We start from the raw sequence: 26982 nt of genomic DNA, 5'->3' as shown, positions 1-26982 counted from the left end.
GCAAGGATGTCAAAAATACAAAGAACATTAAAAACGGTGCTAGGATTAACTTACTATCAAGCTTGAAAGTTGAAGAAACCCTAGCTATGGTACCTTTGAATTTTTGGTAGCAACATGAGAAAGATGAGCTGATTTTTAGCTCTTTTTCCCTTTTTAATTCATTTAATATCCAAATGACCAAAATGCCCTTACTCACTAAACTTACAAAAATTTCCACAGATGTCCATATTTGTCCAAAAAATTAGAAATTGGGCAAATTGATCTTTGGGACCTTCTAATTCATATTTCAAAACAATTTCTCACAAATTGCACCTAAAACCTAAATTTTGCATCTTATTCAATTTAGTCCTTATTTTGTAATTGGACACTTTATTCTTAAAATTTCCTCATGAAACTTTACCACATGCATAATCTTATATTCTAAATCTCATAATGATCAAGACCTAAAAATTTTAACATCGGATTTATGGTCTCGAAACTATCATTCTGACTAGACTATTTTTCAGGATGTTACGATTCTCCCCCTTAAGGGACTTTCGTCCTCGAAAGTCTTACCTTGAAATAAATTCGAATACTGACTTCTCATAGTCTCCTCGGGTTCCTAAGTGGCCTCTTCGACTCTATGTCGATGTCAAAGTACTTTCACAAGAGCCACACTTTTATTCCTCAATTGCTTAACTTCTCTTGCCAAAATCTTAACTGGTTCTTCACCATAAGTGATATCCGATTGGATCTCAACCTCAGTTGGAGTAATCGCATGTGAGGGGTCAGATCGATATCGATGTAACATGGACACATGGAATACGTCGTGAATTCTTTCCAACTCTGATGGCAAAGCTAAGCGATAGGCAACTGGGCCAATTCTCTCGGTGATCTCATAAGGTCCAATAAAACGAGGGCTTAACTTGCCTTTCTTACCAAATCTTAGAACCTTTTTCCATGGCGACACTTTCAAAAATACCTTGTTGCCCACTTGATATTTGATCTCTTTCCTTTTTAAATTCGTATACGATTTTTGTCTATCCGATGCTGCTTTTAAACAATCTCGAATCACATTAACCTTATTCTCAGTTTCTTTAATCAAATCAGCTCCGTAAATCTTGCTTTCCTTGAGCTTTGTCCAATACAAGGGAGTTCAGCATCTTCGTCCATCCAAGGCTTCGTAAGGAGCCATCTTCAAACTAGACTGATAGCTGTTGTTGTAAGCGAACTCGACCAAAGGCAAATAAGCTTCCCAACTGCCTTTAAACTCAAGAACACAGCATCGAAGCATATCCTCAAGTGTCTGAATTATTCTCTCAGATTGTCCATCGATCTACGGGTGGAAAGCAGTACTAAAATTTAGTTTCGTTCCCAAAGCCGCTTGCAACTTTTTCCAAAATCGGGATGTGAACCTCGGGTCTCTATCTGAAATGATCGAAAAAGGTACACCATGAAGTCTAACAATCTCTGAGATGTACAAATTAGCTAACTTGCCAAGAGAAAAGTCAGTGCGTACCGGTATAAAATGAGCCGACTTAGTCAATCTGTCGACTATTACCCAAATAGAGTTCTTTTTTTTGGAGTCACTGGTAATCCAGTTACAAAATCCATAGTAACTCGATCCCATTGCCACTCTGGGATTATAATGGGCTGAAGTAATCCAGAAGGCACTTGATGTTCAGCTTTGACTTGTTGACAAATCAGACATCTTGATACAAATTCAGATATGTCTCTTTTCATGTCGTTCCACCAATAAGTTTCCTTCAAGTCGTTGTACATCTTTGTACTCCCTGGGTGAATAGACATACTACTATCATGTGCTTCTTGCAAAATATTCTGAATTAGCCCGGCGTCTCTAGGAACACAAATTCTACCCCTGAATTTTAGACATCCATCGGAGTCGACCTAAAAATCAGATTCACTGGAGGACACGCATTAGATTTTCTTAGCTTGTAATTCTTTATCAACTTTCTGAGTCTCACAGATCTGATAAAGAAGAGTTGGCCTAGCTCTCAATTAGGCCAAAATAGAACCATTTCACATAAAATCATCTGAGTGTTCATAGCCCTCAAAGCGAACAAAGACTTTCTGCTCAAAGCATCAGCGACCACGTTCGCCTTTCTTGGATGGTAATAAATCACGAGTTCATAGTCTTTCAACAATTCTAACCATCTCTGTTGTCTTAAATTAAAGTCCTTCTAAGTCATTAAATACTTATGACTTTTATGGTCGGTGTAGACATGGCATTTCTCACCGAACAAGTAATGATGCCAAATCTTCAAAGCGAACACAATCGCGGCTAATTCTAGGTCGTACGTCGGATAATTCTTCTCGTGAGGCTTTAACTGTCTAGAAGCATAGGCCGCAACTTTACCTTCTTGCATAAGTGCACAGCCCAGTCCATTCAAAGACGCATCACTGAAAATTGTAAATTTTTCCCTGATTCAGGTTGTACTAGCACTGGTGCCTCTGTCAGTAACATTTTCAACTTCTCAAAACTTTGTTGACACTTTTTCGTCCACTCGAACTTGACATATTTTTGTAGTAGTCTCGTTATAGGGGTGGCTATCATAGAAAATCCCTTTACAAACCTTCGGTAGTGACCCGCTAAACCTAAAAAGCTCCTAACTTCTAGAGGCTTCCATTCAACAATGGCAGAAATCTTGCTGGGATCAACTCGAATACCATCGCCTAAAACTATGTGGCCTAGGAATCCAAATTCTTGAAGCCAAATAAGCTTCATACCCTTTTCTTAAACATTTCTGGGCATCTATTGAAGAAATTACAATCGGTGACCCACTAGATTCATCGGACTCTACCCGAAGGATCTCACTACTTCCATGTCTTAATTCAATAATTTTTCGTCTACAGTCCACTATAGCACTGTGAAGTGTCAACCAGTCCATACCCAAAATAATATCAAATTCGTCAAACGACAACAACATCAAATGGGCCGAAAAGCAAATACCTCTAATCATCAAAGGACATTTCTTGCATATCTTATTTACTAAGACATGCTTGCCTAACAGGTTTGATACTCTAATCACAAATTCTATAGACTCTACAAGTAAATTCATGCTAGATGCCAATGTCATGCATATATACGAATGGGTAGAGCCTGGATCTATTAAAGCAATAACATCTTGGTCATAGAAAGAAAATGTACCGGTGATCACATCTGGCGAAGATGCTTCCTCTCGACCATATATGGCATAGGCTCTAGTTGGGGTCTTAGCCTCAGATATCACAACAGTCTCTCGAGTCGTATTCTTACTACCAGCTCCACTATCGGTATTCTTCAAGGGCCTCCCTCTAGGAGCCGAACCACTCTGTCTCCCGGTCTGAAGTTTCTCGCCCAGCTCGAGGTAATCCCTAACGAAATGATCCAATAACCACATCCAAAACATGTCCCCTCATTTCTCCTACACAGACCACGGTGACATTTCTCGCAATGTTGGCACTCAAATTGACGAGGCTTAGCATCATCTACACTAGCCATAGATGTAGCTTGAGTCCTAAAACTCGAGCCTTGTTTCTTACGGTTTCCATGGGAGTGTCCTGTCGATGCATAAGAACGAGGAGGTACATCTCTTGATTTCTTGGATTGTGTCAGAGCCGATCTACTCATTACTCTCTTTCTAACATCTCTACCCTCTGACTTGGCTTTCTTCTTTTCTTTCGTTAGCTCTTTAACCCTACATGCCCGTTCGACAAGTATAACAATTCTTTAAGTTCAAGGATGCCTACTAATACCTTAATGTCCTCATTAAGTCCATCTTCAAACCTGTGGCACATCTTGGCCTTAGTGGGCACACACTCTCGAGCATACTTACTTAATCGAACAAATTCCCGCTCGTATTCTGTCACTAACATGCGTCCTTGCTTAAGCTCAAGGAATTCCTTTCGTTTCTAATCAATAAACCTTTCACTGATATACTTCTTTCGAAATTCCTCCAGGAATAACTCCCAAGTGAAAGCCTCTTTAGGCACTACCAATATCAAAGTTTTCCACCAATGATAAATATCGTCCCTCAGTAGAGAAATGGCACACTTAAGGCACTCCTCGGGCATGCAATATAGCTCCTCAAATACTCAGATCGAATCAGCATCGTCATCGGTATTTGCTCTAAAATCCTCGGCCCCTTGTTTTCTAATCTTATCTACCGGGGTCCTAGCAAATCCATGAAGTCCATGTTTCAAGGCATCATAGGCATAGGTTGAGGGTTCAAAGGGGGTGGAGGAGGTGGGGCTTGAGCATTAGAGTTCGCTCTCATAAACTCGGTATACCAGTTATTCATTATTTGGAGGAAAGCCTCCCTAGCCTCCCCCCTTGGCTAACTGTATCAGATCTATCCCCCTCTGGCACCGTCCCTTGAGCAGGGGCCGGTGCATTACTCTCAACATCGTCAGCTACAGCTCGATCAGGATCCATACTATATGAAAAATACAATTTATATCGTTAGGAGTTGTCACACTATCACAAATTTATTCATGGCATGTATAGCTAGACTCAAACACATGCTACGTAGCCTTAGAACTGACTAAACTGTAGCTCTGATACCAATAAATGTAATACCCCTTACTCATACCCGAGACCGAGATAAGGTACAAGGCATTACCGGATGAACATACAAACATCCAACAAAAATACGGGTTACAGAATTTCAATTCCATCATTTTGTTCCTTATATGGGCTTACGATGCTCGAAGCATACATTTGAAGTGGTCCGGGACTGAACCGATAATGTATGAAAACTTAAGAAAATTGTTGTGCTCTGGCCTCTCACGCCCGTGTAGAGGCACACCACATGTCCGTGTGCTTGGGACACGCCCGTGCCCCTAGCCCCTGTGGGATCTTGAAATTTATTTAATTCAGTTCAAGGTGCAGTGGTTTTCGCACGGCCTAGACACATGCCCGTGTCCCTCACACGGCCTAGACACGCCAGTGTTGTCGCCCGTGTTCAAAAACTTGGACATTATGTTAATGATGTCATCATTCATTTAGGGACACATGGCTAAAACACACGTCCGTGTGATCTGCCTCTGTGTCACACACGGATGAGACACACGGCCGTGTCTCTAACCCATGTAATTACTACAAAGCATGCAACATGGAAATTTTGGGGTGCAAGGGACACACGGCTAAACGACACGCCCGTGTGGGCTGTCCATGTGTCACACACGTTTAGACACCTATTCTTTTGTCTATTCATATGGACTATTTAGAGGCTATCATCCAAGCCATTGGTCATCCAGGAACCCTGATGTACTCCAACATGCTTAATATCCTACCATCTAGTATAGACCATAATCACATACATAATTTGGCATGCAATCAATAGATAATTATAAGAAAATACTCCAATTAACTATATGGACCAATTCACTTGGCCATATACAAAATAATCATACCGATTTGGGAACCATTACTTTAGGCTAGCCACATGACATGACACTTATACAAAATAACAATCACCTATACATGCCATGACTCAAAATAATCAAATGTATTATACCCAAAGTTTAGTTGATAGTGTGACCCGAGCTTCGATGCTCTTGATCCTTTGAGCTAGCTTGACGAATCTAAAAGAAATAGAAAAGGAAGAAGTAAACTATGAAGCTTAGTAAGTACACATACAAATAAAGTAAATCTTAATTAAACCATAGAATATTATTTACACCTTTGTCACTTTTTCATACCTTTCATCAAACATGTGATCTAAATTTTCTTTATAAGCATAATACATAAAAACATATATTGCCATGGATGATCATAGTCATAGAAGTACATAGATTAAACACATACCTTTGCTCCCCTGTACATATATGCATTTTACTTAGTTTACGTTCGAACATCGTATACATTACCCACTGAACATTTGGAATAACAGATAGGATACTCGGATATAAACGCACCGAAGTGCCATAATCATGACATAGCAAGCCTCTAAACAGAGCTACATATGAGCACCCAGACCTAGCATGCATCACATTACCCCACCTCTCAACAAGGCTACATAAGCTTCTGGACCTAACGTGTACCACATAATTACATGCCTCTTAACGGGGCTATACAAGCTCCCGGGCCTAGCATGTATCATGTCATCAAACTAGCTCGTACATACATAGCTATCCTAGTGACATGTCACTTGTATCTTTACCTATTCCTAAGTTCAAACGGGATTTTCGGACTTACTTTTCTTTGTCGAACATTCTTGGAATGTTGGCCTTATAACATATGACATTATCATATACAAATGCTAACATGGCAACACTTGTAACATAAGAATAAAACATTAAAACATATTATAGCAACAAGGTAACCAAATAATATATTAATTATCCATATGTTATTTAAACATTTAAAACATTAATTAAGGTATTTATTTGTACATGTACTTACCTCGGTACAAAATATTCGAAATAGTGCCTATGCCTCGTACACTTTGTTCTTGCCTTTGTCGAGACTTGGTTCTCATCTTTCTTGATCTATCATAACAAATTTAGCTCATTAACTTCATACGTTACTCAAATCGACCCTAAAATCATGCTTTGATAAAATTACCCATTTTACCCCTAAACTTTCACTTATTCACAAATTAGTCCTTAGGCTCGTATGAAGAAATGCAAGTGATTTTTCAGTTACCCAAGCCTAGCTGAGTACCTCTTGCACTTAAAGTAGCCCATACTTTCCTTCATTTCACACTTTTCTACCCATTTTCATAACTTTTACAAATAAGTCCTTTTTAGGGTTTCCATACAAAATCTCTTAACAAAAGTTGTTCTCCAAACCTTAAACTATCATATCCTTCCATAATCCACCAAAATACATCTAACTCATGCATGGATAATTTTCTAAAAATAAACCCTAGCATGAAATATGGGTAGAAATGAAGAGCGCAAATTGCAAGGATGTCAAAAATACAAAGAACATTAAAAACGGTGCTAGGAATAACTTACTATCAAGCTTGAAAGTTGAAGAAACCCTAGCTATGATACCTTTGAATTTTTGGCAGCAACATGAGAAAGATGAGCTGATTTTTAGCTCTTTTTCTCTTTTTAATTCATTTAATATCCAAATGACGAAAATACCTTTACTCACTAAACTTACAAAAATTTCCATAGATGTCCATATTTTTCCAAAAATTTAGAAATTGAGAAAATTTCTCTTTGGTACCTTTTAATTCATATTTCAAAACAATTTCTCACAAATTGCACTAAAACCCAGGTTTTGCATCTTATTCAATTTAGCCCTTATTTTGTAATTGGACACTATATTCTTAAAATTTCCTCATGAAACTTTACCACATGCATAATCTTATATTCTAAATCTCATAATGATCAAAATCTAAATATTTTAATGTCAGATTTATGGTCTCAAAACTATTATTTTGACTAGACCATATTTCAGGATGTTACACTAGGGGCAAAATGGTCATTTTGCCAAAAATGTGAATTTTTTATTGTCTAAATTTATTTAGTGATTAAATGAGTGAATTTTTATTATGTTAGATCAAGAAATACGAAAACCGGACTTGGACCGGGGAAAGGCCAAGCTTGTAAATTAGGTCGATTAGTTGCTTACCTTTTGTAAGCCAGGGTAAGTTGTACGTAAATATTGCTAATTCAATATTATCATGTATTGTACAATTAGTGTGGTATGAATTGTTGATTTGCGTTGAATGAGAATTTGTATAATGAAGACTTTCGGTTGAACATTAGGAATAGATTTGGATATTCATGCCATGACTTTGGGTGATATGTATGCTAGTGTAAAGCATGTCTGGGACATGCATCGGCCACATATTGAGAGCTAGTGTAAGACATGTCTGGGACATGTATCGGCCTTGAGATATACAAGCTAGTGTAAGACCTGTCTAGGACATGGGGTCAGCTTGTTGTGTGTCAATGTAAGACCTGTCTGGGACATGGCATCGACACCAATAGATGAGAGCCAGTGTAAGACCCATCTGGGACACGACATCGGTCTTGATATATGAAAGTCAGCGTAATACCTATCTGAGACATGGCATCGACTTTGATGTGCTAGCCAATGTACGACTATGTCTGGGACATGGCGTCGGCATCTTATCCTATGTTTGGGGCTAATGAATATCCTATAATATTCCAAATGGTTCAATGGAAGATTTACGATTTATATCGAAATGAGAGAACTTATGACTATGTGGTGAGTGGTACAGGTACCTAAATGAGAATTTCAAAATACGAGCTTCATTTACATTGTATGTTTAGTAAGGAAGGAAAACGAGTAAGTTATGCTTATGACCATCTGTGTATTTTACATGAAGTATGAAATGTGAATTCAATTAACATTGTATGCTTGGTGAGAGATGAATATGAACAATTAATATTTACGAATCCTCACTTTCGTGTGCAAATTAAGTTATGTTAGGATTATGATCCCTTATGGTAGCTTGTAGCTATTTCATTATTTACATGCGACTTACTAAGCTTTATGCTTACCCATTTTCCTTTCCATTTCCTTGTAGTATCACCAAATTAGCCCGTGGATCAGATACCATTAGAGGGCTTGTTCACACTATCATTTGAAGCACTTGGTATAGTTAGTTCTTTTATTTTGATTATGGCATGTATAGGACTTTGTCTTCTGAGTTTTGTGTCTTTATGATTTGGTCAAATAGGTTGGCTTGGGATGAAACCCTCTATTTTGTATAAGGCCACAAATAATGGCTAACATTTATCTATGATATGCAATTGATGATGTTTCATGGATGGGCAAATTGCATGAAAGAACAAGTACTTGTTGGATTGTTAAAGTGTAATAAGGTTGTTTCTAGATATCTTGTTGTGGTTGAATTGGCTTTGTATTGCTTTTTAGATTGGTGGTATGGGTTACTTTGTAGGTTGGTATGAGTAAGGGTGGCAAAAAAACATGGTAGATAGCCTTATTTTTGTCCACACGGGTAGACACAAGAGCATGTGTCTAGGCCGTGTGCGACACATGGTACGCCCCATGAGCGTGTTGTCCGGTTGTGTGTCCCCTGCACCTTGAATTTGCTAGTCAGTTTGCATGGTAGTAAAAACACAGGCAGGGACATGGTTGTATGTCTCAGCCATGTGGAGAACACGGCCCCTGGCCACGGGCGTGTTCCTCAGACGTGTGCCCCTAATTGGTTGCTGACGTCAGAAACAGAATGTCAAGGTTTTTACACACGGGCTGCACCACGGGCGTGTCATGGCCATGTGAGGGACACGGGCTATAGACATGGGCATCTGCCCAGCTGTGTGAAAATCCCTATAGGTTCGAATTTGGAATTAAATTCACATGGGTTTGGGACACGAGCATGTCCCTTTGTGCTTAGGCCGTGTGAACCACATGGGCCTTCAGCAAGGTCATGTCAAAATGGCCACACGGGCGTGTCGCCTTTCCACACGGGCGTGTGCCCCTGTTTCAAGTGACATTTTTTAAAGTTTTCAAAAGTGTTCAGATTACTGCCAGATCGTTTCCGAAGTGTGATTTGGGCTTTGTAGGCTCATATTAAGAAATTCTAGATTAAGAGTGAAAAGTTTTAAATTTTACCTAGTTTTTATAACTAGGAAATGATTGTATGCATGCGTTTAAGTCAGGTAATGCCTCGTGCCTAGTCCCGGCCTCAGACTTGGGTAAGGGGTGTTACAATTTAGGCAAAGCTAGATATAGTTGGCACATCACAGGACAAATCATGTTTTATTTCATTAATTTACTAATAAACTAAACTAAGCGGTCATCATCAAAATCATCCACAAAGTCATGCTAAAAGTTGGTTTATTTACTATTTTTTATGCTTTAGATAATTACTATTTAGGTCCCCAAAACTTTTACTAATTAAAACTTTATAGCGATTAGACTTTTACAATTTAGTCCCTGAGCCTTAATTAATCACTTTTTGGCTAGATTACTTAACCAAACTTCAAATATATCTTTATATTAACTGTATAAATATTTCTATTTTACATTTACAGACTCAGTTACGGAAATGAGGTCTTGAAATCGCACTTTTTGACACCACTGAGAACAGGGTCATTACACGACCCTTCTTACCATCACCAAATGTGAGTCAGCCAACATAATGTTCTTTTAAATAAAGCAAGTATGATTGCTTACTTTTCATGCTACAAAAGTAACTATTATCAAAATATGAAAAATCATTTACTGTAGTCTTCAAAGATTGATGTGCTACCAGTAAGCGGTTTGGATCTTTCTTCTTCCAAACAAAGTTTTTCTTCTTCACATAAGATGTGCCAAGTGAAATGGGAACTACGACATGCACTACACTCTTCCATCTCAAATCACATAACATTTTGAAACATCATGGCCTAATATGACTAGGTACACCACAGTAATGGCATATGACTTTCTGTTTAGAGTTTACCATCTTCTTAAAATGGATCAACATAGGCTTTTTAGAGCATTCACCTTGATTATCTTGACTTGTTGCTTTTACAAACATTTTTTAACTTTTCATGACTGATTTCCTTTCTTCATATAGCTAAGTCTTCCTTTTGTTGGATATCTCCTGCCATCAGCAAGTAGCTCATCTAGTTTATAATTATTGGTATTAAACTTCTTAAGAATCAATGTGGTTGCATATAGTTTCTTTTAGGTTTTCTCCAAGTTGATTTTCTCTTCAACAAGCAAAGATTCTTTAGCCTCAACTTGTTTAATTAGCTTAGTATTTTCTTCCTTCAAATGGGTGTTTACTTGTAACATTTTAGTTTTCACATTGCATAATTAATCTCATTTCTCAAGCATGGTCTTATAGGTCTAGAAAAACTCTTCTTCCAAATCCCCTTCAAACTCTTCATCAGTGTCAACATCAGATACTATAGGACACATTTTTAGGAGAGAGAAAGGAAAATAAATCCTACAAGGCGTGTTTTAGTACACACCCTGTAGGACGCATTTTCCTTTCTCTCTTCAAAAACAACATATATTGGTTAATTAAAAAAACAACATAGATGATCAAATATAAATTTTTTTAGCATATATGGGTAAATTAGCACTTTTCTGTGTTTAATGGAATTGGGGAGAAGTGTACTGAAAGAAACTCTTTTATATATTTATAACTGAAAATGAATAAAGCTCAAATTGTAAATGTTGAAAGCCAAAACAACTTTTTTTTGAAGAAAACTCATTTATTTTCAAACTCATTGGTTCTAAGCTTTTTTTAACCCATAAATGTCAATCAAACCTTGAAATTTGAATGAATATTTTGTTGGGTTTTTTGTCTAAGAAAGAAAAGATTGACAGATAAAAAATTTAGCAATCAAAACTAACTTCTTGTTTTTTTCATTCAAGTTCATTTTTTACATACAAAGTATACACTTAAATAGGAAAATTTTACCAACTGCAGCTTGACAAGTTGGCATGTCTAGATACATGGGATCACTTATTGGTTGATTTCTGTCTTTTCAGCACCATTTACATTAACCTATCAAATTAAAGACAAATAAAATAATTTAACAACTTTACAAACAAGTTGACAACGTGTTAGCTTGTAACAAAAGCTTTGGAGTTGTTAGCGGTTAGACTATCTGCCATTTTGTTTTACACTCAGACTGTTCGTGACATTGGCTTGTTCACCACATTTGGATTGTTTGCCACATTTGGACTGTCCGCCACATTGGCTTGCACTGGGATTGTTCACCACTTTGACTTGTACTTTGGATTGTTCGTCACTTTGGCTTGCACTTTTGGCTTGTCTGCCACTACTGCATGGTTGTCCAACTGTAAACAGTTCTCCTTGGCCTCCATGTTGTTGACTCTAATCATATCTTTCAAGCGTTCGAACCTATCCTTTCCAAGAGGGTTGGTTGACAACTATTTCTTCAAAATTTGCAGGCTCCAACACTGCTAAGTCACATTGGTGATAAGCTTCAATAATAGGTTTGGTGCCTTTAATAGGAAGGCCATCAAGGCCTTCATCTTCAACATTAGTCATATTCTTAACCAAGTTTATCTGACTAATATGTGATTTATCCATTGAACTGGTATAGGCTCTCGAGACCACAAAATTCCAATCCAGCATAAAACTTCTATTCTTCATTGAGACTGTAACAACTTCCTGTCCCAACAAGTATAATATAGTGCAACAAATATCTTTAAATACAAAACTATAATTTCCTCAAGTAGTTGACCAATGCTAAAGAGATTATGATATATTTCAAGCACTAAAAGAACATCTGAAATTACTTTAGTACCTAATGGCATATTGATAAGTACATCACCTTTGCCTTTGGCTTGTATGAGTTCACCATTTCCAATCTTCACTTTTGAAATACAACTTCTATCAATGTTTTTTGAAAATGCTTTCATCTAAGGTCAGAAGGTTGGTGCATCCACTATATATCAACCAACCCTTTGCGACTCTGCTTTTTGATGTAGAACAAGAGGCAGTTAGCAGATCCTCCTCTTGAGCTTGTCTTTCATCAATAGCCTGAGCTTGAGTATGGTTTTGCCACTGTTGCTATTGTTGCCCCTTATCCTTGCATACCCTCTCTATATGGCTAAATTATTTACAACTTCTGCACTAAATGTCTGGTCTAAACCAACAATACCTTTTCAAATTAGTGATCCTTTTGCAGCGAGGGCATGGTATATTTTTCTCATTGTTACCATCTCTCCAACTCTTCTCTGTCTTGTCTGACCAAATTTCTTTCCTCTGTTATTTAAAGAGCTCGATCCTTCCTTATTTTTTACTTTAAAAGCTCCTTCAACGTGCTCATCCTTCCTTGCAGCTCTCTTCTACTCTTGAGCGTACATGCATTTATCATCTCTGATAGAGAGATTGCTGATAGGTCTCTTGAATCTTTAAGAGAGGGTATTTTATACTCGTACCTCTCAAGAAGTGTAGTAATCACCTTCTCGACTACCCTGCTATTAGGAAACTAATCTCCAAGCAATCTTATGTTGTTTACAATGGCCATGATTCTATCAGAATACTATTTGACAGTTTCAGACTCCGTCATTTCTAAGTTCTCAAAATCTCTCCTCAAATTGATAATTTGTTGCTGCCTTGTCTTGTTTGTACCATGAAACTCTTCCTTCGACTTATCCCAAGCATGTTTTGGAGTCTCACAGGCTATGATTCTGGTGAAAGTTACATCAGAAACAACATTTTGAAGACAGGACATTGCCTTGAATTTTTTAGCACGATCATCACTATGCTATCTGATCTATGTTATTGTTTGATTGACTCTCAATGATGGTGGATTTACATCCGCATTCACAACCTCCCATAAGTCATAACCTTGTAGATAGGTCTTTATTTTGACTACCCAAATATGGTAGTTTTTACCATTAAAAACTAGTGGTGTAGAAGGTCTAAAACTAGCTGAAGACATTTTTACAAAACAACAAAGAAACAAAGGTTGTTCTTTCTTTCTTAACATATCAAAGGCCCTCAAAGATGGCTAGCTCTAAATATCAATTGTTGGGTTTTTTCTTCTAAGAAAGGAAAGATGGACAGATAAAAAATTTAGCAATCAAAATTGAATTGTTTTTTTTCATTCCAGTTCATTTTTTACGTACAAAGTATACAAGTAAATAGGAAAATTTTACCAACTACAACTTGACAAGTTGGCATATCTAGGTACATGGGATCACTTATTGGTTGATTTCTGTCTTTTCAGCACCATTTACATTAACCTATCAAATTAAAGTCAAATAAAATAATCTAACTTTACAAACAAGTTGACAACTTGTTAACTTGTTAGCTTGTAACAAAAGCTTTGAGATAGGTAGTAATTAGATTGTTCGTCATCCTGTCTTACACTCAGACTGTTCACCACATTGGCTTGCATTGGGATTGTTCGCCATTTTGACTTATACTTGGACTGTTCGTCACTTTGGCTTGTACTTTGGATTGTCCACCACTTTAGCTCACACTCTTGACTTGTTTGTCACTATTGCATAATTGGCTAACTTATAACATATTTGATCATTAATAAGATTTAATTACAATTTTCTTTCTAACATTTCCATCCCATTTACTTTATCTACAATTCTTGTTAGAATAACATAAGGTATCCATACATACAATAATATTGTTATTATTGTTTCTATTATGTTGATATTTTAAGGAAAAAAAGTCTCTTTACAATAAAGGCAATGGCCTCCCTTTTTAAATGACTAGCATCTCCACATTCTTCGCTTTCTCTCACGTTTGGTACCTAACCTAGAGTCCTCATTTTTTGGCCAAAGTTTTTTATTTCTTTTCGTTTTCTTCTACACTTTTCCTTCAACTCATTTATTGTCTCTTCTTTTGGTATTGAGGTAATTCTTTTTTCTCTATTTTTTTTTGTTTTTGAGTTACATGCTAAGTATTTTTTATTTGATATGTTAATGCATAAGAGATTTTTTTTTAATCTAAATTTTGTTATTTATTGTTTCATTAATTCAAGAAAGTTAAAGGATCATTTGTTTTGAGTTTTCTTTATGCATTAAATACAATAGTGGGAAGAAGGATTTTTTGCCTTATCGATTTTTGTCATATTTTTTATTTGATCTATTTAACAATATTATAAATTTTGTCACGTTTCATTGAAACCTAACTCAATTGATTATTGTGAACATAAACTTCTTCATCATGTGGCTTTCTCTCTCTCTTTCCTTATTTTCCTGGCTTTTTTGCTTATTCAAAAAAGAAATGGAACATTAGAATATAAGTGAGGGAATAGAGATGGTGATATTCAAAGCATTCTACTATATTTCGTTCATGTTTTCTTACAACATGGGATTTACTTCCTTCAAGAAAAGTCTATTCTGATTCAAATAATTGATGAGCTAAATGCATTTTGCATTTTGGTTATTTTCTTGCAACATCGAACCAGGCATTCTTTGCAAGTATATATTGACATGGTTTACTTGGAAGAAATTTAAATGGACAAACAAAGGATAATGGATGAATGAATGAATATGGAATGCCAAAAAGGTTAAGAGTTTCAAGCTAATTTGAATTGTTAGAATCCTTCACTGGTGATAGCACTTACTGGGGTAGCCCGTTGAGAAATAGTTTCTCGACATGGTATCTGATCATTTCGATTCTTTTGTTTATATTTTCAGGTCTCAAGATCACATATATCTTGTTGGTTGAGACCTTTATCTATGAAGATAACTTTGATAGCATGTGAATGATTTTTTCATCCTCTTAGTAATTTTGATGACCTCGGCTGTTGTTTTCAAAATTTTCATTTAAAATCCATTAATTTCAAGGATGAAGCTGTGAAGAAAGTGTTGCCATCAGCTGTTTTCAATGGTTGTCTTTTAGAGAAAATGTAATGGAGTCGTATGGTTTTAACCATACTCCTGACACCGATAAGGAAAGTAAGGTGTTTGCTTTACCCGAGAGCTGTAAGAATGTGAATGACAATAACATATTGCAAACATCAAATAGCTTGTCAGAGAATGTGAATGACAATAACGTATTGCAAACATCAAATAGCCGGTCAGAGAAAGAGTCCCATTCAGACTTCTCAGAGCTAAGAAGGCAGCAATATCAGGCAGCATTGAAGTTGCAAAAGGTGTACAGAAGTTTCCGAACTAGGAGGCAGCTAGCAGATTGTGCAGTTGTTGCTGAGCAACAATGGTTGGTATCTATCCATCATTGTGATTATCAAACATTTCTTTCTTCGTATTTTAATTTCTATAAACCATTTTGTAGGTGGAAGCTATTAGATTTTGTGGAACTCAAACGAAGCTCTATATCTTTCTTTGAGATAGAAAAACCAGAATCTGCCGTTTCACGATGGTTTAGGGCGAGAAAAAGAGCTGCTAAGGTAAGTCATGAACAAGGTGATGTAAGCTTTTAAATGCATTTGGCTGCAATGTTGGTTACGAAAGTTATCTTCTTATGCAGGTCGGAAAAGGCATATCTAAGGATGAAAAGGCTCGAAAGCTTGCTTTGCAACACTGGCTTGAGGCGGTAGTTACCCTTCTAAGAAGAAAAAAGTCGTAGTAAACTATCAGTCTTCAATTCTAGCTCTTACTGATCATGTTTCTTAATGCTTGCTAATAGATTGATCCTAGGCATCGTTATGGCCATAATCTTCAATTTTATTATGCCAAATGGCTTCACTGTGAAAGTAAACAACCCTTCTTTTATTGGTAAGATTTCATTTAATAAGTAACAATAATCAAGGAAGGATTTTTGCTTCTTACCAACTTATGAAGCAATCTGTCAACTTTGAACATGTAGGCTTGACATAGGAGAAGGTAAAGAAGTCCATGTTGAAAATTGCCCTCGGTCAAAGCTTCAACATCAATGCATCAAGTATCTTGGGCCAGTGAGCTTAATCTCCATTTTCAAAATTTTAGATATGTTGTTTTTCTAAGTATGTAGGATGTAGCTATGGCTTTTTCCCTTATTTTGGACGTAATAATATAAAAATCCCAATCAAGTATAGGATATAATTCAATTTCATATGCAAATTATCAAGTTTATTTGGAAGATAGTTACCGAAATATACTTCTTGTTTTTTGTTTCCTATTAACAGACTGAAAGGGAGAATTTTGAAGTAGTGATAAGGAGTGAAAAGTTGGTGTACAAGATGAGTGAGATACTTCTTGATACCACAGGAGGACCCGAAGATGTGAAGTGGATTTTTGTTCTCAGTGTTTCTAAGAAATTGTATGTTGGACTGAAAAAAAAGGGCACTTTTCAGCATTCAAGTTTTCTGGCCGGTGGAGCAACATTGTCTGCTGGAAGATTGGTTGTGGAAAACGGTGTCGTGAAGGTCAGTTATACTTTGTTATTTTCAAATTTGTACAAGACTTTTGATGCACTGAAATGATTGTTTCAACTTTATAGGCGATTTGGCCCCATAGTGGACACTACCTCCCAACAGAAGAGAATTTTCAGGAGTTCATATCATTTCTTCGGGAGCACAACGTTGACCTCACAAATGTGAAGGTAAAGAAAACCAATTCTACATTAATTGTTATTTCAACATGGTTGTTTGGGGGTTGGGATTATGTACTTCTTTCTAATGGTGTTTACAGAAAAGCCCTTATGAAGAGGAAGAAACAAATAGCAAAAAGAATAATAGCGTTCGAAGTAATGAGGCAACAGTAGGAGGGTCACAACAACAAACTGAGGCAACAAATAATGAAAGTTCAGGTCAAGAGAACAGTGGTACAAGAAAGGAAGACCCTACAGACACTGCCCCAAATGTTGCTAACAAATTAACGTTGAGATTGTCTCGAGTATTTTTGTCAAAACTAAGTAAACTTCGCATACAGAAAATACATGATGTGATCGGCATGATCAAGACAAAAACGTCATCACCAAGTCGCCGCCTTGAGCGTCAAGCATTATCACCAAGTACAGAAGATGGGTATGAAACAGCAGAAGAAATTTTACCTGAGGAAGAGTTTCTATGCACTAAGATCAATTTGTTTGGTGAAGAGGATGATGAGGAAGATCGTAAACCTATTCCAAAGGAAAAAATAATGAAAAGGGTAGACTCTCACAAAGGCTTGAAATCATATCAACTAGCTCAACAATTATCCTCCAAGTGGTCCACAGGGGCTGGGCCACGAATTAGCTGCATGAGGGATTATCCTTCTGAGCTTCAGTTCCGGGTTTTAGAGCAAGCATACTTGACTCCGAGATCAAGAAATGTGAATGCCTCTCCTCGGACAACCTCACGTTTTAGCCCACCAGTTTTGACTTCAACTTCATTATGTAAATAAAACATGTTCATCGAAAAGTCCGCTTGGACCTAGAACAAATGATAGTAACAAAAGAAACAACAGCCTAAGCGATTTTCAAATGAAACTCAGTCTCATATGTTATCGTTAGAGATACATGATTCTTTTCTTTTGTTTTCATACATTCATTTTTCTCTTTCACATCACACCACCCAACCTTCCCTTCTTAAACCAACATGTTTTAATGACATTATTATCATGGCATTCACTATCCTTCCTGCTACTTTCAACAGCTCAAAACAGCTTAGTTTTAACCCAAAAAAAAAAAGGATCTGCCCGAGGCAATTTTTTAATGCAAAAAACTTAAAACCAACTTTCAACAAAAAAAAAAAAAGCGGATGTTTTAATAGAAAAAATGATGTTTTTTTTTTCAAAAATTTGGAGTTTAAAAAATTATTTTATACTTGTCGGTTTTTTTTCTAACATTATAATCTAAAATGTTATTTTTCGTTTGTGCATGTGTTAGAAGAGGTTAGGATTAATAAAATTGGGTTCAAATAGGGTTGTAACCTTTAAATTTTTGTTACAATAAATGGTATTTTTTCGGCAAAAGTATATAGTGAAAAGTTGAGTAAATTTTTTTTCAAACATTAATTTTATTATAAGTTTTTATTTTTTTATACAATGCCTAAAACTACTCATAGTTCCTTCCCAACTCTTAAATAGGAGGGTAATGCGTTTAGTGCACTCAAACCTATATCCTCCTACACTAATAATAATACCGATACCAATTGAGTTAAGACTCAATCGGCAGCTGAGGAAAAATTTTCAATAAGTTATTAAACGAAAGTCCTTTCTTAGTTAATAGAAGAAAATTTTGTGAATGTGAGAGTGAATCTAAAACATTGGAAAATAGACTAAAATGAAAGAGTCGAAAGTACGAGGACTAAAGTGAAAATTTATCAAACCAAGGAAAGGCAAGTTAATAATGATTATTTACTCCAAAAATTAATTTTACATGAATTTAAAAAATGTGTAAAATTTTAAAAATTTAAAAAAATATGTTATTTACTCCATCAATAGTATTAAGACCTCTCTAAATTTTGAGCTATTCGTTTGGTCTATATTAAATCAATTTTAAATATGTCTTTTTATTTTTCATTAGATTAATTATATACAAAAAAAATATTTTTATTTAAATTTAATTATAAACTATATAAAATATTAGTATGAAATAATTCAATTACAGTATACCACACACTTTCACATAGATAAGTTACTTAATTTGGCACTTAGTCCACTCATTAAATATTCTTTCAATAATTTCACATACCACTCTTCACTTTCACTATTTTGTTCACTTAATACTTTCACTATATTGTGTACTTAATGTTTCATTTTTATCTAGTCTTTTAACCAACTCATATAATTTAATCAACCCAATAATCAATCTTCTATTCTCAAAATATTATTTATTTAATTAACTAAAATAAATTTAATTAATTTACTCAATTAATTCATTTTCTCTACCAAACTCTAATTCTGTTAAAGTTATGACAACTTTAACATATTAGAATCTATGAGTAAACAAATTTAATTGTCTCGTTCAACAAAACTATGACGACTAATTAATTTAAATTCTACTTCAAATTTTAATTATTTAATTACAATCAATTAAATAACAATTCGAAGAAACAAATTTAATCTCTAAGTCATCTCTTGCTTATACCTAAAAAATACATTCACTGCGAATAGTGATCCATGTGATATGTTTCTCTAATTTTTCATTTTCATTTATTCATCACATGATTCAAAAGCAAATCATCAAGGATTGTTTCGAGCTAAAGAAGAGACTAAATGGACATATATAATTAGGACTCAAATAATTTGTAATAAAGTTCTGACTCTTCATTTATTAACTACAACATTATTTAATCATGAAGCCAATCCACTAAAAGTATCATGATGAAACTTTCATTATTATATACTATTATGAAAGAAACTTATTAAGTGTCCGTCCAATGGCATGTTCATATGTGTGTCACCCTCATATGATACCCTTAATCTCTTTGGGTTAAATCAGTTCACCCAATATGATCCAATTTTATCTTATGGTAATCATTACATCATCCTTCAAGAAAAAACCAATTACTAACACATAGTAATTAAATCATTTGTAACATGGTCACGTCCCACATTACATTTTCATCAATCATGTAATGACAATGAGAGGATACAATTTACCCTTTACTAGTATACGAATTCCACTACTGCAAATGAAACCATGCCATGTAAAAGTCGTATACCCAACGTATTAGCTCTCGACTCTATTACCAATTTGAACTCAGGCTTTTAATACATCAATGTATATGATTCATGCACACAATAGTCCATCACTTACTCAGGATTAAGGTAAGTCATGCTATGAATGTCACAAGTGAATAAATTTATAAATGGATTTAGGATTTTTTTTACTTGGGCCCTGTCTGATGTATTATTAGTCTAGACAATCACATTTATGTCTCTATCTTCTAGGAGCCATCTGCACCAATACCTAAGACACAAAATCTCTTTATTTGGCTTGATAGATAACATAATATTCATTGAATCAATTTTCTCAATTTCGATTATTCAGGCTATAGACCATTTATATTACATGCTAATATAAGTTGTCTTCTCATATTATGATCTGACCACATAATGCAACTTAGTGTTAGTTAAATTTTAGGTAACCAATGAGCCAATATTTGCATATACATTTTGTTTTACATGCAAAAACCATTGAGGATATAATACCCCAAAATTTTTTTGGTAGAGTAAGTGGCATTGTTTCAAGACTCGCTATAGTGAATTTCAGAGAAAATTCAAAAATGAGACCAATAAAGAGAACTTTTAAAGGAATTAATGATTTATTGTTGGAAATCAATGAAGTAAATTTTGGATGTGAAAATGTAAAAAGAAAGACAAATGAAAAGTTGGAAAAATACGAGGACAAAAATGCAAACTAACCAATTAGAGAAATTATGAATTGATAATAGTTTTTTTTATATTACAAATACATGGGAAATGTACTTTTATCAAGAAAAGTAGGTTCAGAATAAACTGAATAAAATGAAAAGTGTAGGGACCAAATTGTAATATTTCTGTTTTGGTCTAGAAAGAATTAAAATGCAATTTTTGCATGGTTGGATAACATTATGAAACCTTATGGTGTTATACGAAGTTTAAATGTGTTAAGTGTCATATTTGGTAATATTAAAGTGAAGTGATATGAGAAAAGGACTAAAAGTGCAAATTCTCTGTTAAAAGATATTTTAGGACTTTCCAAGAGTATTATAATAATAGTTTTAGAATTTATTTTATGTATGTTGATATGAGCAAATTTACAGCCATAAATTTTGGAATTTTTAAAGCATGAAAAATTGTGAGCCACCCATTTAAATTGAGTTGACTTTAGCTATTAAAAATAATAAAAGAAAATATGAAAGCTCTCATCTTTCCCTCTTGTAGTTGTCCCCCTCATTAGAAGATGAGCAAACTTTCTCTTCTCATTTTCTTACCATGTTTTTTTCAAAAACCTCCAAGAGCTTTCACTATCCACCACATTTTCCTTTTAAAATCTTATAGAGAAATCATTTCTAAAGTTAGTTCCACCATTATCTTCTCTGTGGAAAGTAAGCGTTCCTCGAGCTAGAGAGGGAAAGCTTGGGTTAGTGTGAAAAAGTGAGAAAATTGGTTATTATGTAAGGTTGTTTGGTAAGATATCTTCATTGACATGATTTTTGGTTATTATGTGTGATATTTATTATGAAGGAAAGAAATAGAAAAGTGGGTGGTAAAGCTTTGGGCTAATGAGAGTAAAAAAAATTGGAGATTTTTCTCTTTCAAAGGAAGGTAAGTTCTGGATGAACCATTCTTACTTTGTATGAATTAATATTGATCATATTTAGAGTTTTAATGGTTAAATATTGAAATGGGGTTAAATAGTGATGTTCATAATTTAATAAAATGGTTTAATAGAAATGGAAATAAAGACAAGTATGAGTATACCATACTCTTGTATTAAAATGTGAAGATTAAGTTTTAATAAGCCTTAACGAGTACTGAGTCAAAATTTTACTAGAAATATGGTAAATGAAAATTTTAATGATGTTGATTTGCTTGTGTAGAAAAGAGTAAGTTATGACATTAAATAAGCCATCAAGTAAATTGTTTTACAAATATGAAAAAAGATATTAATACCTTGACTAATGTAATAATAAGAATATGAGCGTAAACTTGTCATTTGTCAATCGTCTTGACATTTGATACAGATGGAATATTTTGCCTAAAAATGTATGAAAAATAAATCTTAAAATGTATTTTTTAACTTAAAACTTTTTTATAAGATCAATAAATCAAGTTTAAGAAAATTTAGAGGCCTTAGAATAAATTTAAAATCATTTAGGAGTGGTTTGGAGAAAATCAGAGGTGTTAAGGACTCAAAACGAGCAAAACAGTGTTGTGGCATCACTTGTTGGTTATTAATGCTTTAAAAATTTTAATATGACACATGTTATAATTTTAGGCTCGAATATCGAGGAAATTATGAGAAATTTTATGGAATGTCTTATATAATATTTTTTATGAAATTAAATTGATATTGGAGAATGAATTATGTGAAAAAAAGTCAAAAATGTGAAAATATAACAAAAGGACCAAATCATAAATTTTGAAAAGTACGAGTACTAATGTGTAAAATTATATGAAAATGTAAAATCATAATTATTATGTATTATTTAAATAAAATGGGTTGGAATTTGATTTGGTGTGATGAAAATCACTTTTGGGACTAAATTGAAAAGATTAGGAAGCATACGGACTAAATTGTAATTTTCCCTTTTTTATCAAGCAAAGAGCAGAAGTGTAGTTTTTATCACTCATAGAATTATGTTGAAGATTTAGTATGATTTATGAGATTGAACTGGTCTAAGTATCAAATCTTGAGAAGAAATCGCTTGAAAAGGGAAAAAATGATAATTTTGTTGTAAAGGGTAATTTGGTCAATTCTTGAGACTTTTAGGATGGAAATAATATTCAAGTATGATATTTGATACCTGAAATTATTTTGGACCATTAGGACCTCGTATTAATGAAATGAGCTTCAAATGGCCAAATTTAGACTTAAGTTGTTAGACATTGGCTTAATAAGGCCCACAAGTTTGATATTTTCGTAGGGGAAGAGAAACCTTGTCACACCCTGGGTTTGGCTAGTAGGATTGATTCGGGAGACTACACTAGCAAAGACCACTTGAGTTGAGAGACTTAGATCGGATAAGGTTAGTAACTTCGTGGCGGAGTACTTCATAAACCTTTGTTAATACTACGAAGTACCATTTCGAATGATGGCGAGATTGTGGTTAGGGTGAGGACCTTATTAGGCAGACTCTCCCACTAATAAGTTTGCCACCCTTTTTTGTGTCACTACTAAAATAAGTATAATAGCTTGTGGAACACATTTAAGACACCTAGCATCCTAGTGAAGGCAACATGTTAGTAGTTAGGACACTTGGTAGCCTCGTAGGATGTGATTAATTAATGAAAGCGTGCGAGAGTAGGTAATGATTAGAAATAATTCTGATTGAGATTTGGATGTGAAGTATCTATAAATAGGAAAGCATGATAGTGGAGAGAGGATTTTTTATTCATCTTCTCTACTAGACATTGTTATCATCAAAGGAACCTAAAGAGTTCTTCTTTGCTAACGGAGGAGTTGACTGTTAAAGCTTAGGAGAGCCTCTGTGTTAGTTATTTGCTAGTAAATTCTTAAACCTTCTTTTAAGCTTTACCATATAGATAAAAGCTAATATAAGAGAGGTTTGATAGTATTTCTTTGAATGTTGAGTATGAAGGAAACTTCTATCCAGAAACTGTTTACATGTCTATAGATTCTTGTTAAATCGTAAAGTTTTGGTTAGCTTTGATGTTTAAAGGATTTGTTTTATTGTTTTAGCTAAAGAAATGGGAAAAGGTCCCAATATTAAAGGGAAGGAACCAGTAGAATAGAAAAATCTCTGAGTAAAGTATTCTACTGAATTCTTTTGTACTTTTTGTCTGGTGCTTGTGTTAATTTGTTTAATACTTATCACTGTATAGCCAGATAAGTAGCTTTGTCATTTGTCTCTGATGTTCATGTTTAAGCCAAAATATGCAAAGTGTCAATGCATGCAAGGTTATATATTGTTAACCAGACCCAGAAAACCAAGTATATATATGGTATAATTATTCCTTCATTGGTGCACAAGCTCTGTATCCAAATCGGTGTAAAGAGGTAATGGATGGATGATGTGTATAATGATAAAAAAGACATAGGGTAAAATGTTTTTTCCTCCGGTATGTCACTTTGATACAAATCGCGATTGGTGAAAAACCCGACCTTGTAGGGAAACACTTAAGTGTTCGAACAAGGAGGGAAGTTAAAAGTATTCGAAGGTGATACTAATTAAATAGTTGTGATAAGTGGATATGAAGATACAAGAAATTTGGTTCTTAGAACCAGGATCATAAGCTAGTATAAGGAATGGAGTATGTGAGAAAAATGGTGCATATAGTAGTGCACATTGCATGAAAGAGTAAATAGTAAGCTTGTCAGCCATACGCAAGTGAAGTATTCATGGAGCAGTTGTGCCTGTGACCGTCATGTATGAGTTTAGAACAGTGTAGTTCATCAATAGGCTGATTTTGATCATGGTAGTATCCACCAGTTGATCTATATGTAACACCCCGTACCCGAGACCGTTTCCGGAGTCGGACACGAGGGGTTCACAGACTAAATTCACTTATTTTTTTATTTTTTTCAGTCCATTTAAAAATTTCCAGACAAGCTGGTTACTGCATCACTGTCGCCTTAAAAATCATATCTTGAGTTTCAAAACTCGAAAACCAGTTTCGTAAATTTTTCCTGAAACTAGACTCATATATCCATCTACAATTGTTTTTCTAGAATTTTTGGTCAAGCCAATTAGTATAGTTTATTAGTTAAAGTATCCCCTGTTACAGGGTGCGACTATACTGACCTTCATGCATTACGACTTGGATATCTACCTGTACAGGGCTTCAACACTGATTCTGTTTGTTTCTAATGAAACTAGACTCAAAAAGGAATCTATACATACAAGGAATGACTTCTAATTATCTCTAGTTAATTTATAATGAATTTCCAAAGTCAGATCAGGGGATCCAGAAACCGTTCTGGCCCTGTCTCACAAAAACTTTAACATCTCATAATATACTGTTCATATGAATGTTTCGTTACTTTCGTATGAAAATAGATTCATCAAGGTTCGATTACATAATTTATTCACTATTTAACTCCATTCCTACTATTTTTAGTGATTTTTCACATCCACATTACTGCTGCTGCCAGCATCTATTTTTAAGGTAAACTTTACCTATTTCATGATCCTCCATGGATCAACTAGAGTTTGTCATACATATACCAAAAGTGATCATGAATAACCATTCCCATGGCTAACCGTTACCAACATTTCCATACCTCTCGACGGACAACATACAAAACGATTATAATGCTATGATCAAAGTATATTTAAGCCAGTTTCGCATGGCTATCCAAATTTACACAAAACCGAAGGGTTCATGACCAACAACAAAAGGGTAGTCCTATACATGCCATTTCAAAGTTCAACCAAAAGTATACCAAAAGGAGCTTTGATAGTGTGGGCGACTTCGACTTCAAAATCCCGAGTCCGATAGCTGAAGAACCAAAATCTATAAAACAGAGAATCAAAGAAACGGAGGAAGCATTAAATGCTTAGTAAGTTTTGAGCAAAGAATTTAAGCACATCAGAAGTATAGCATTCATATAACTAAACGGATAATTCCATATATACATTTTCTCAAATCATTCCTACTTCACATTCCAACCCCTATATTCATACATAAGGGATCATCTTAGCCAAATACCGAAAGCTCATTACTCGACTGAGCGAATATTATTCGAAGGGAATGAACTATTCCAATGCACATACGAAACATACCTCATTGTTGGGATTTTACAAGCGTATTAACTGAAATTTTTACAGCAAGATCGCTCGTTCCCGAATCACGTACCTTCGGAATTTAACCGGATATAGCTACTCGTTCAAATGCCTTCGGGACATAGCCCGGTTATAGTAACTCGCACAAATGCCTTCGGGACTGAACCCGGATTTAGTGACTCGCACCAATGCCTTCGGGCTTAGCCCGGAATTAGTAACTCGCACAAATGCCTTCGGATCTTAGTCCGGATATAGTCACTTAGCACAAAGCCTTCGGGACTTAGCCCGGACATCATTCGAATAACCATGTACATTTATCAATAGATCATGACACATCCGTATTTCATTTTCATTACCAAAGCTCAAACACAAGACACTTATCACACTTGAAATTTCGGCTCAATAGCCACATACAAAGAGCATGATTTTGATTTGCTTAAAACATGATCTAATCAAATCATAATCTAAGTTCCATTACTCGAAAACTTACCTCGGATGTGGTCGAACGATTTCGGCGGCTATTCGATAACTTTTTCCTTCCCCTTATCCAACTGTGGTCCTCTAAGCTCTTGAGCTAATTCAAACAAATTTAACTTATTAAAGTCTCATTATGCTAGCTTATGGCCGAATATGACAAGGAGTTTAATAGGTCATATGGCCACCCTTTAGCTCAAATACACAATGGTCATGCGCATTTTTAATCACATTAAGCAATTTAACACAATTCATTTGAACATCAAAAGAGAACCTCAAGGTACTTAGTCCATATATACATTAGACATTAAAGTCACATATGTACGAAATCACGAATCGAATCCGACATATTAGCTAATATTCCCCTTAGCCGAATTTTCTAAGTCAAGAGAAAGCCATCAATATGCTTACCTATGGCCGAACATACACATCAACTTATGTACTCATTCATGTGGCCGAACATACATGTCTATGTTAAGGCCGATTGCAACACTCAATACATTCTACAAGTATGGTCACTTGTATTGACTAAACACCATTTTGTTTCAAGTTCAAAACTTGGCCCATACACATATATACACTAGTAAAGCATCCTCTCCTTTTCCATCAATTCAACACATGCATTACTCATTAATATACAAAAATTATATTCCGCCTTAGCACACAAATTGCTAGCCGATTCTTCTCCATCTAGCAACTAATGCACATATGTGCTCATTTGTTAGACTCTACTTCATCTAACAACAACCATATTTTCCCTTCTACTTCCTACCATGGCCGAATGCATCACAACACCATACCATTTCAATTTTTGGTCAT

At 35.0% G+C, this 26982-nt stretch overlaps 1 protein-coding gene across 1 annotated transcript; it reads left to right on the top strand.

The window, feature by feature from the left end:
- The first annotated feature begins 14749 nt into the window (after positions 1–14749).
- Positions 14750–17805, top strand: LOC107952653 (IQ domain-containing protein IQM6). Its single transcript, XM_016887838.2, has 8 exons — positions 14750–15590; positions 15666–15780; positions 15861–15926; positions 16020–16108; positions 16200–16287; positions 16498–16737; positions 16812–16913; positions 17003–17805. The coding sequence occupies exons 1-8, from the start codon at positions 15283–15285 to the stop codon at positions 17693–17695; spliced, it is 1701 nt and encodes a 566-aa protein (XP_016743327.1). The 5' UTR covers positions 14750–15282; the 3' UTR covers positions 17696–17805.
- Positions 17806–26982: the final 9177 nt, after the last annotated feature.

Source organism: Gossypium hirsutum, chromosome A04 (assembly GCF_007990345.1).
Source record: "Gossypium hirsutum isolate 1008001.06 chromosome A04, Gossypium_hirsutum_v2.1, whole genome shotgun sequence".
Taxonomy (NCBI): domain Eukaryota; kingdom Viridiplantae; phylum Streptophyta; class Magnoliopsida; order Malvales; family Malvaceae; genus Gossypium; species Gossypium hirsutum.
The sequence above is the reverse complement of the archived record's forward strand: the minus strand, read 5'-3'. Positions and strand labels throughout refer to the sequence as shown.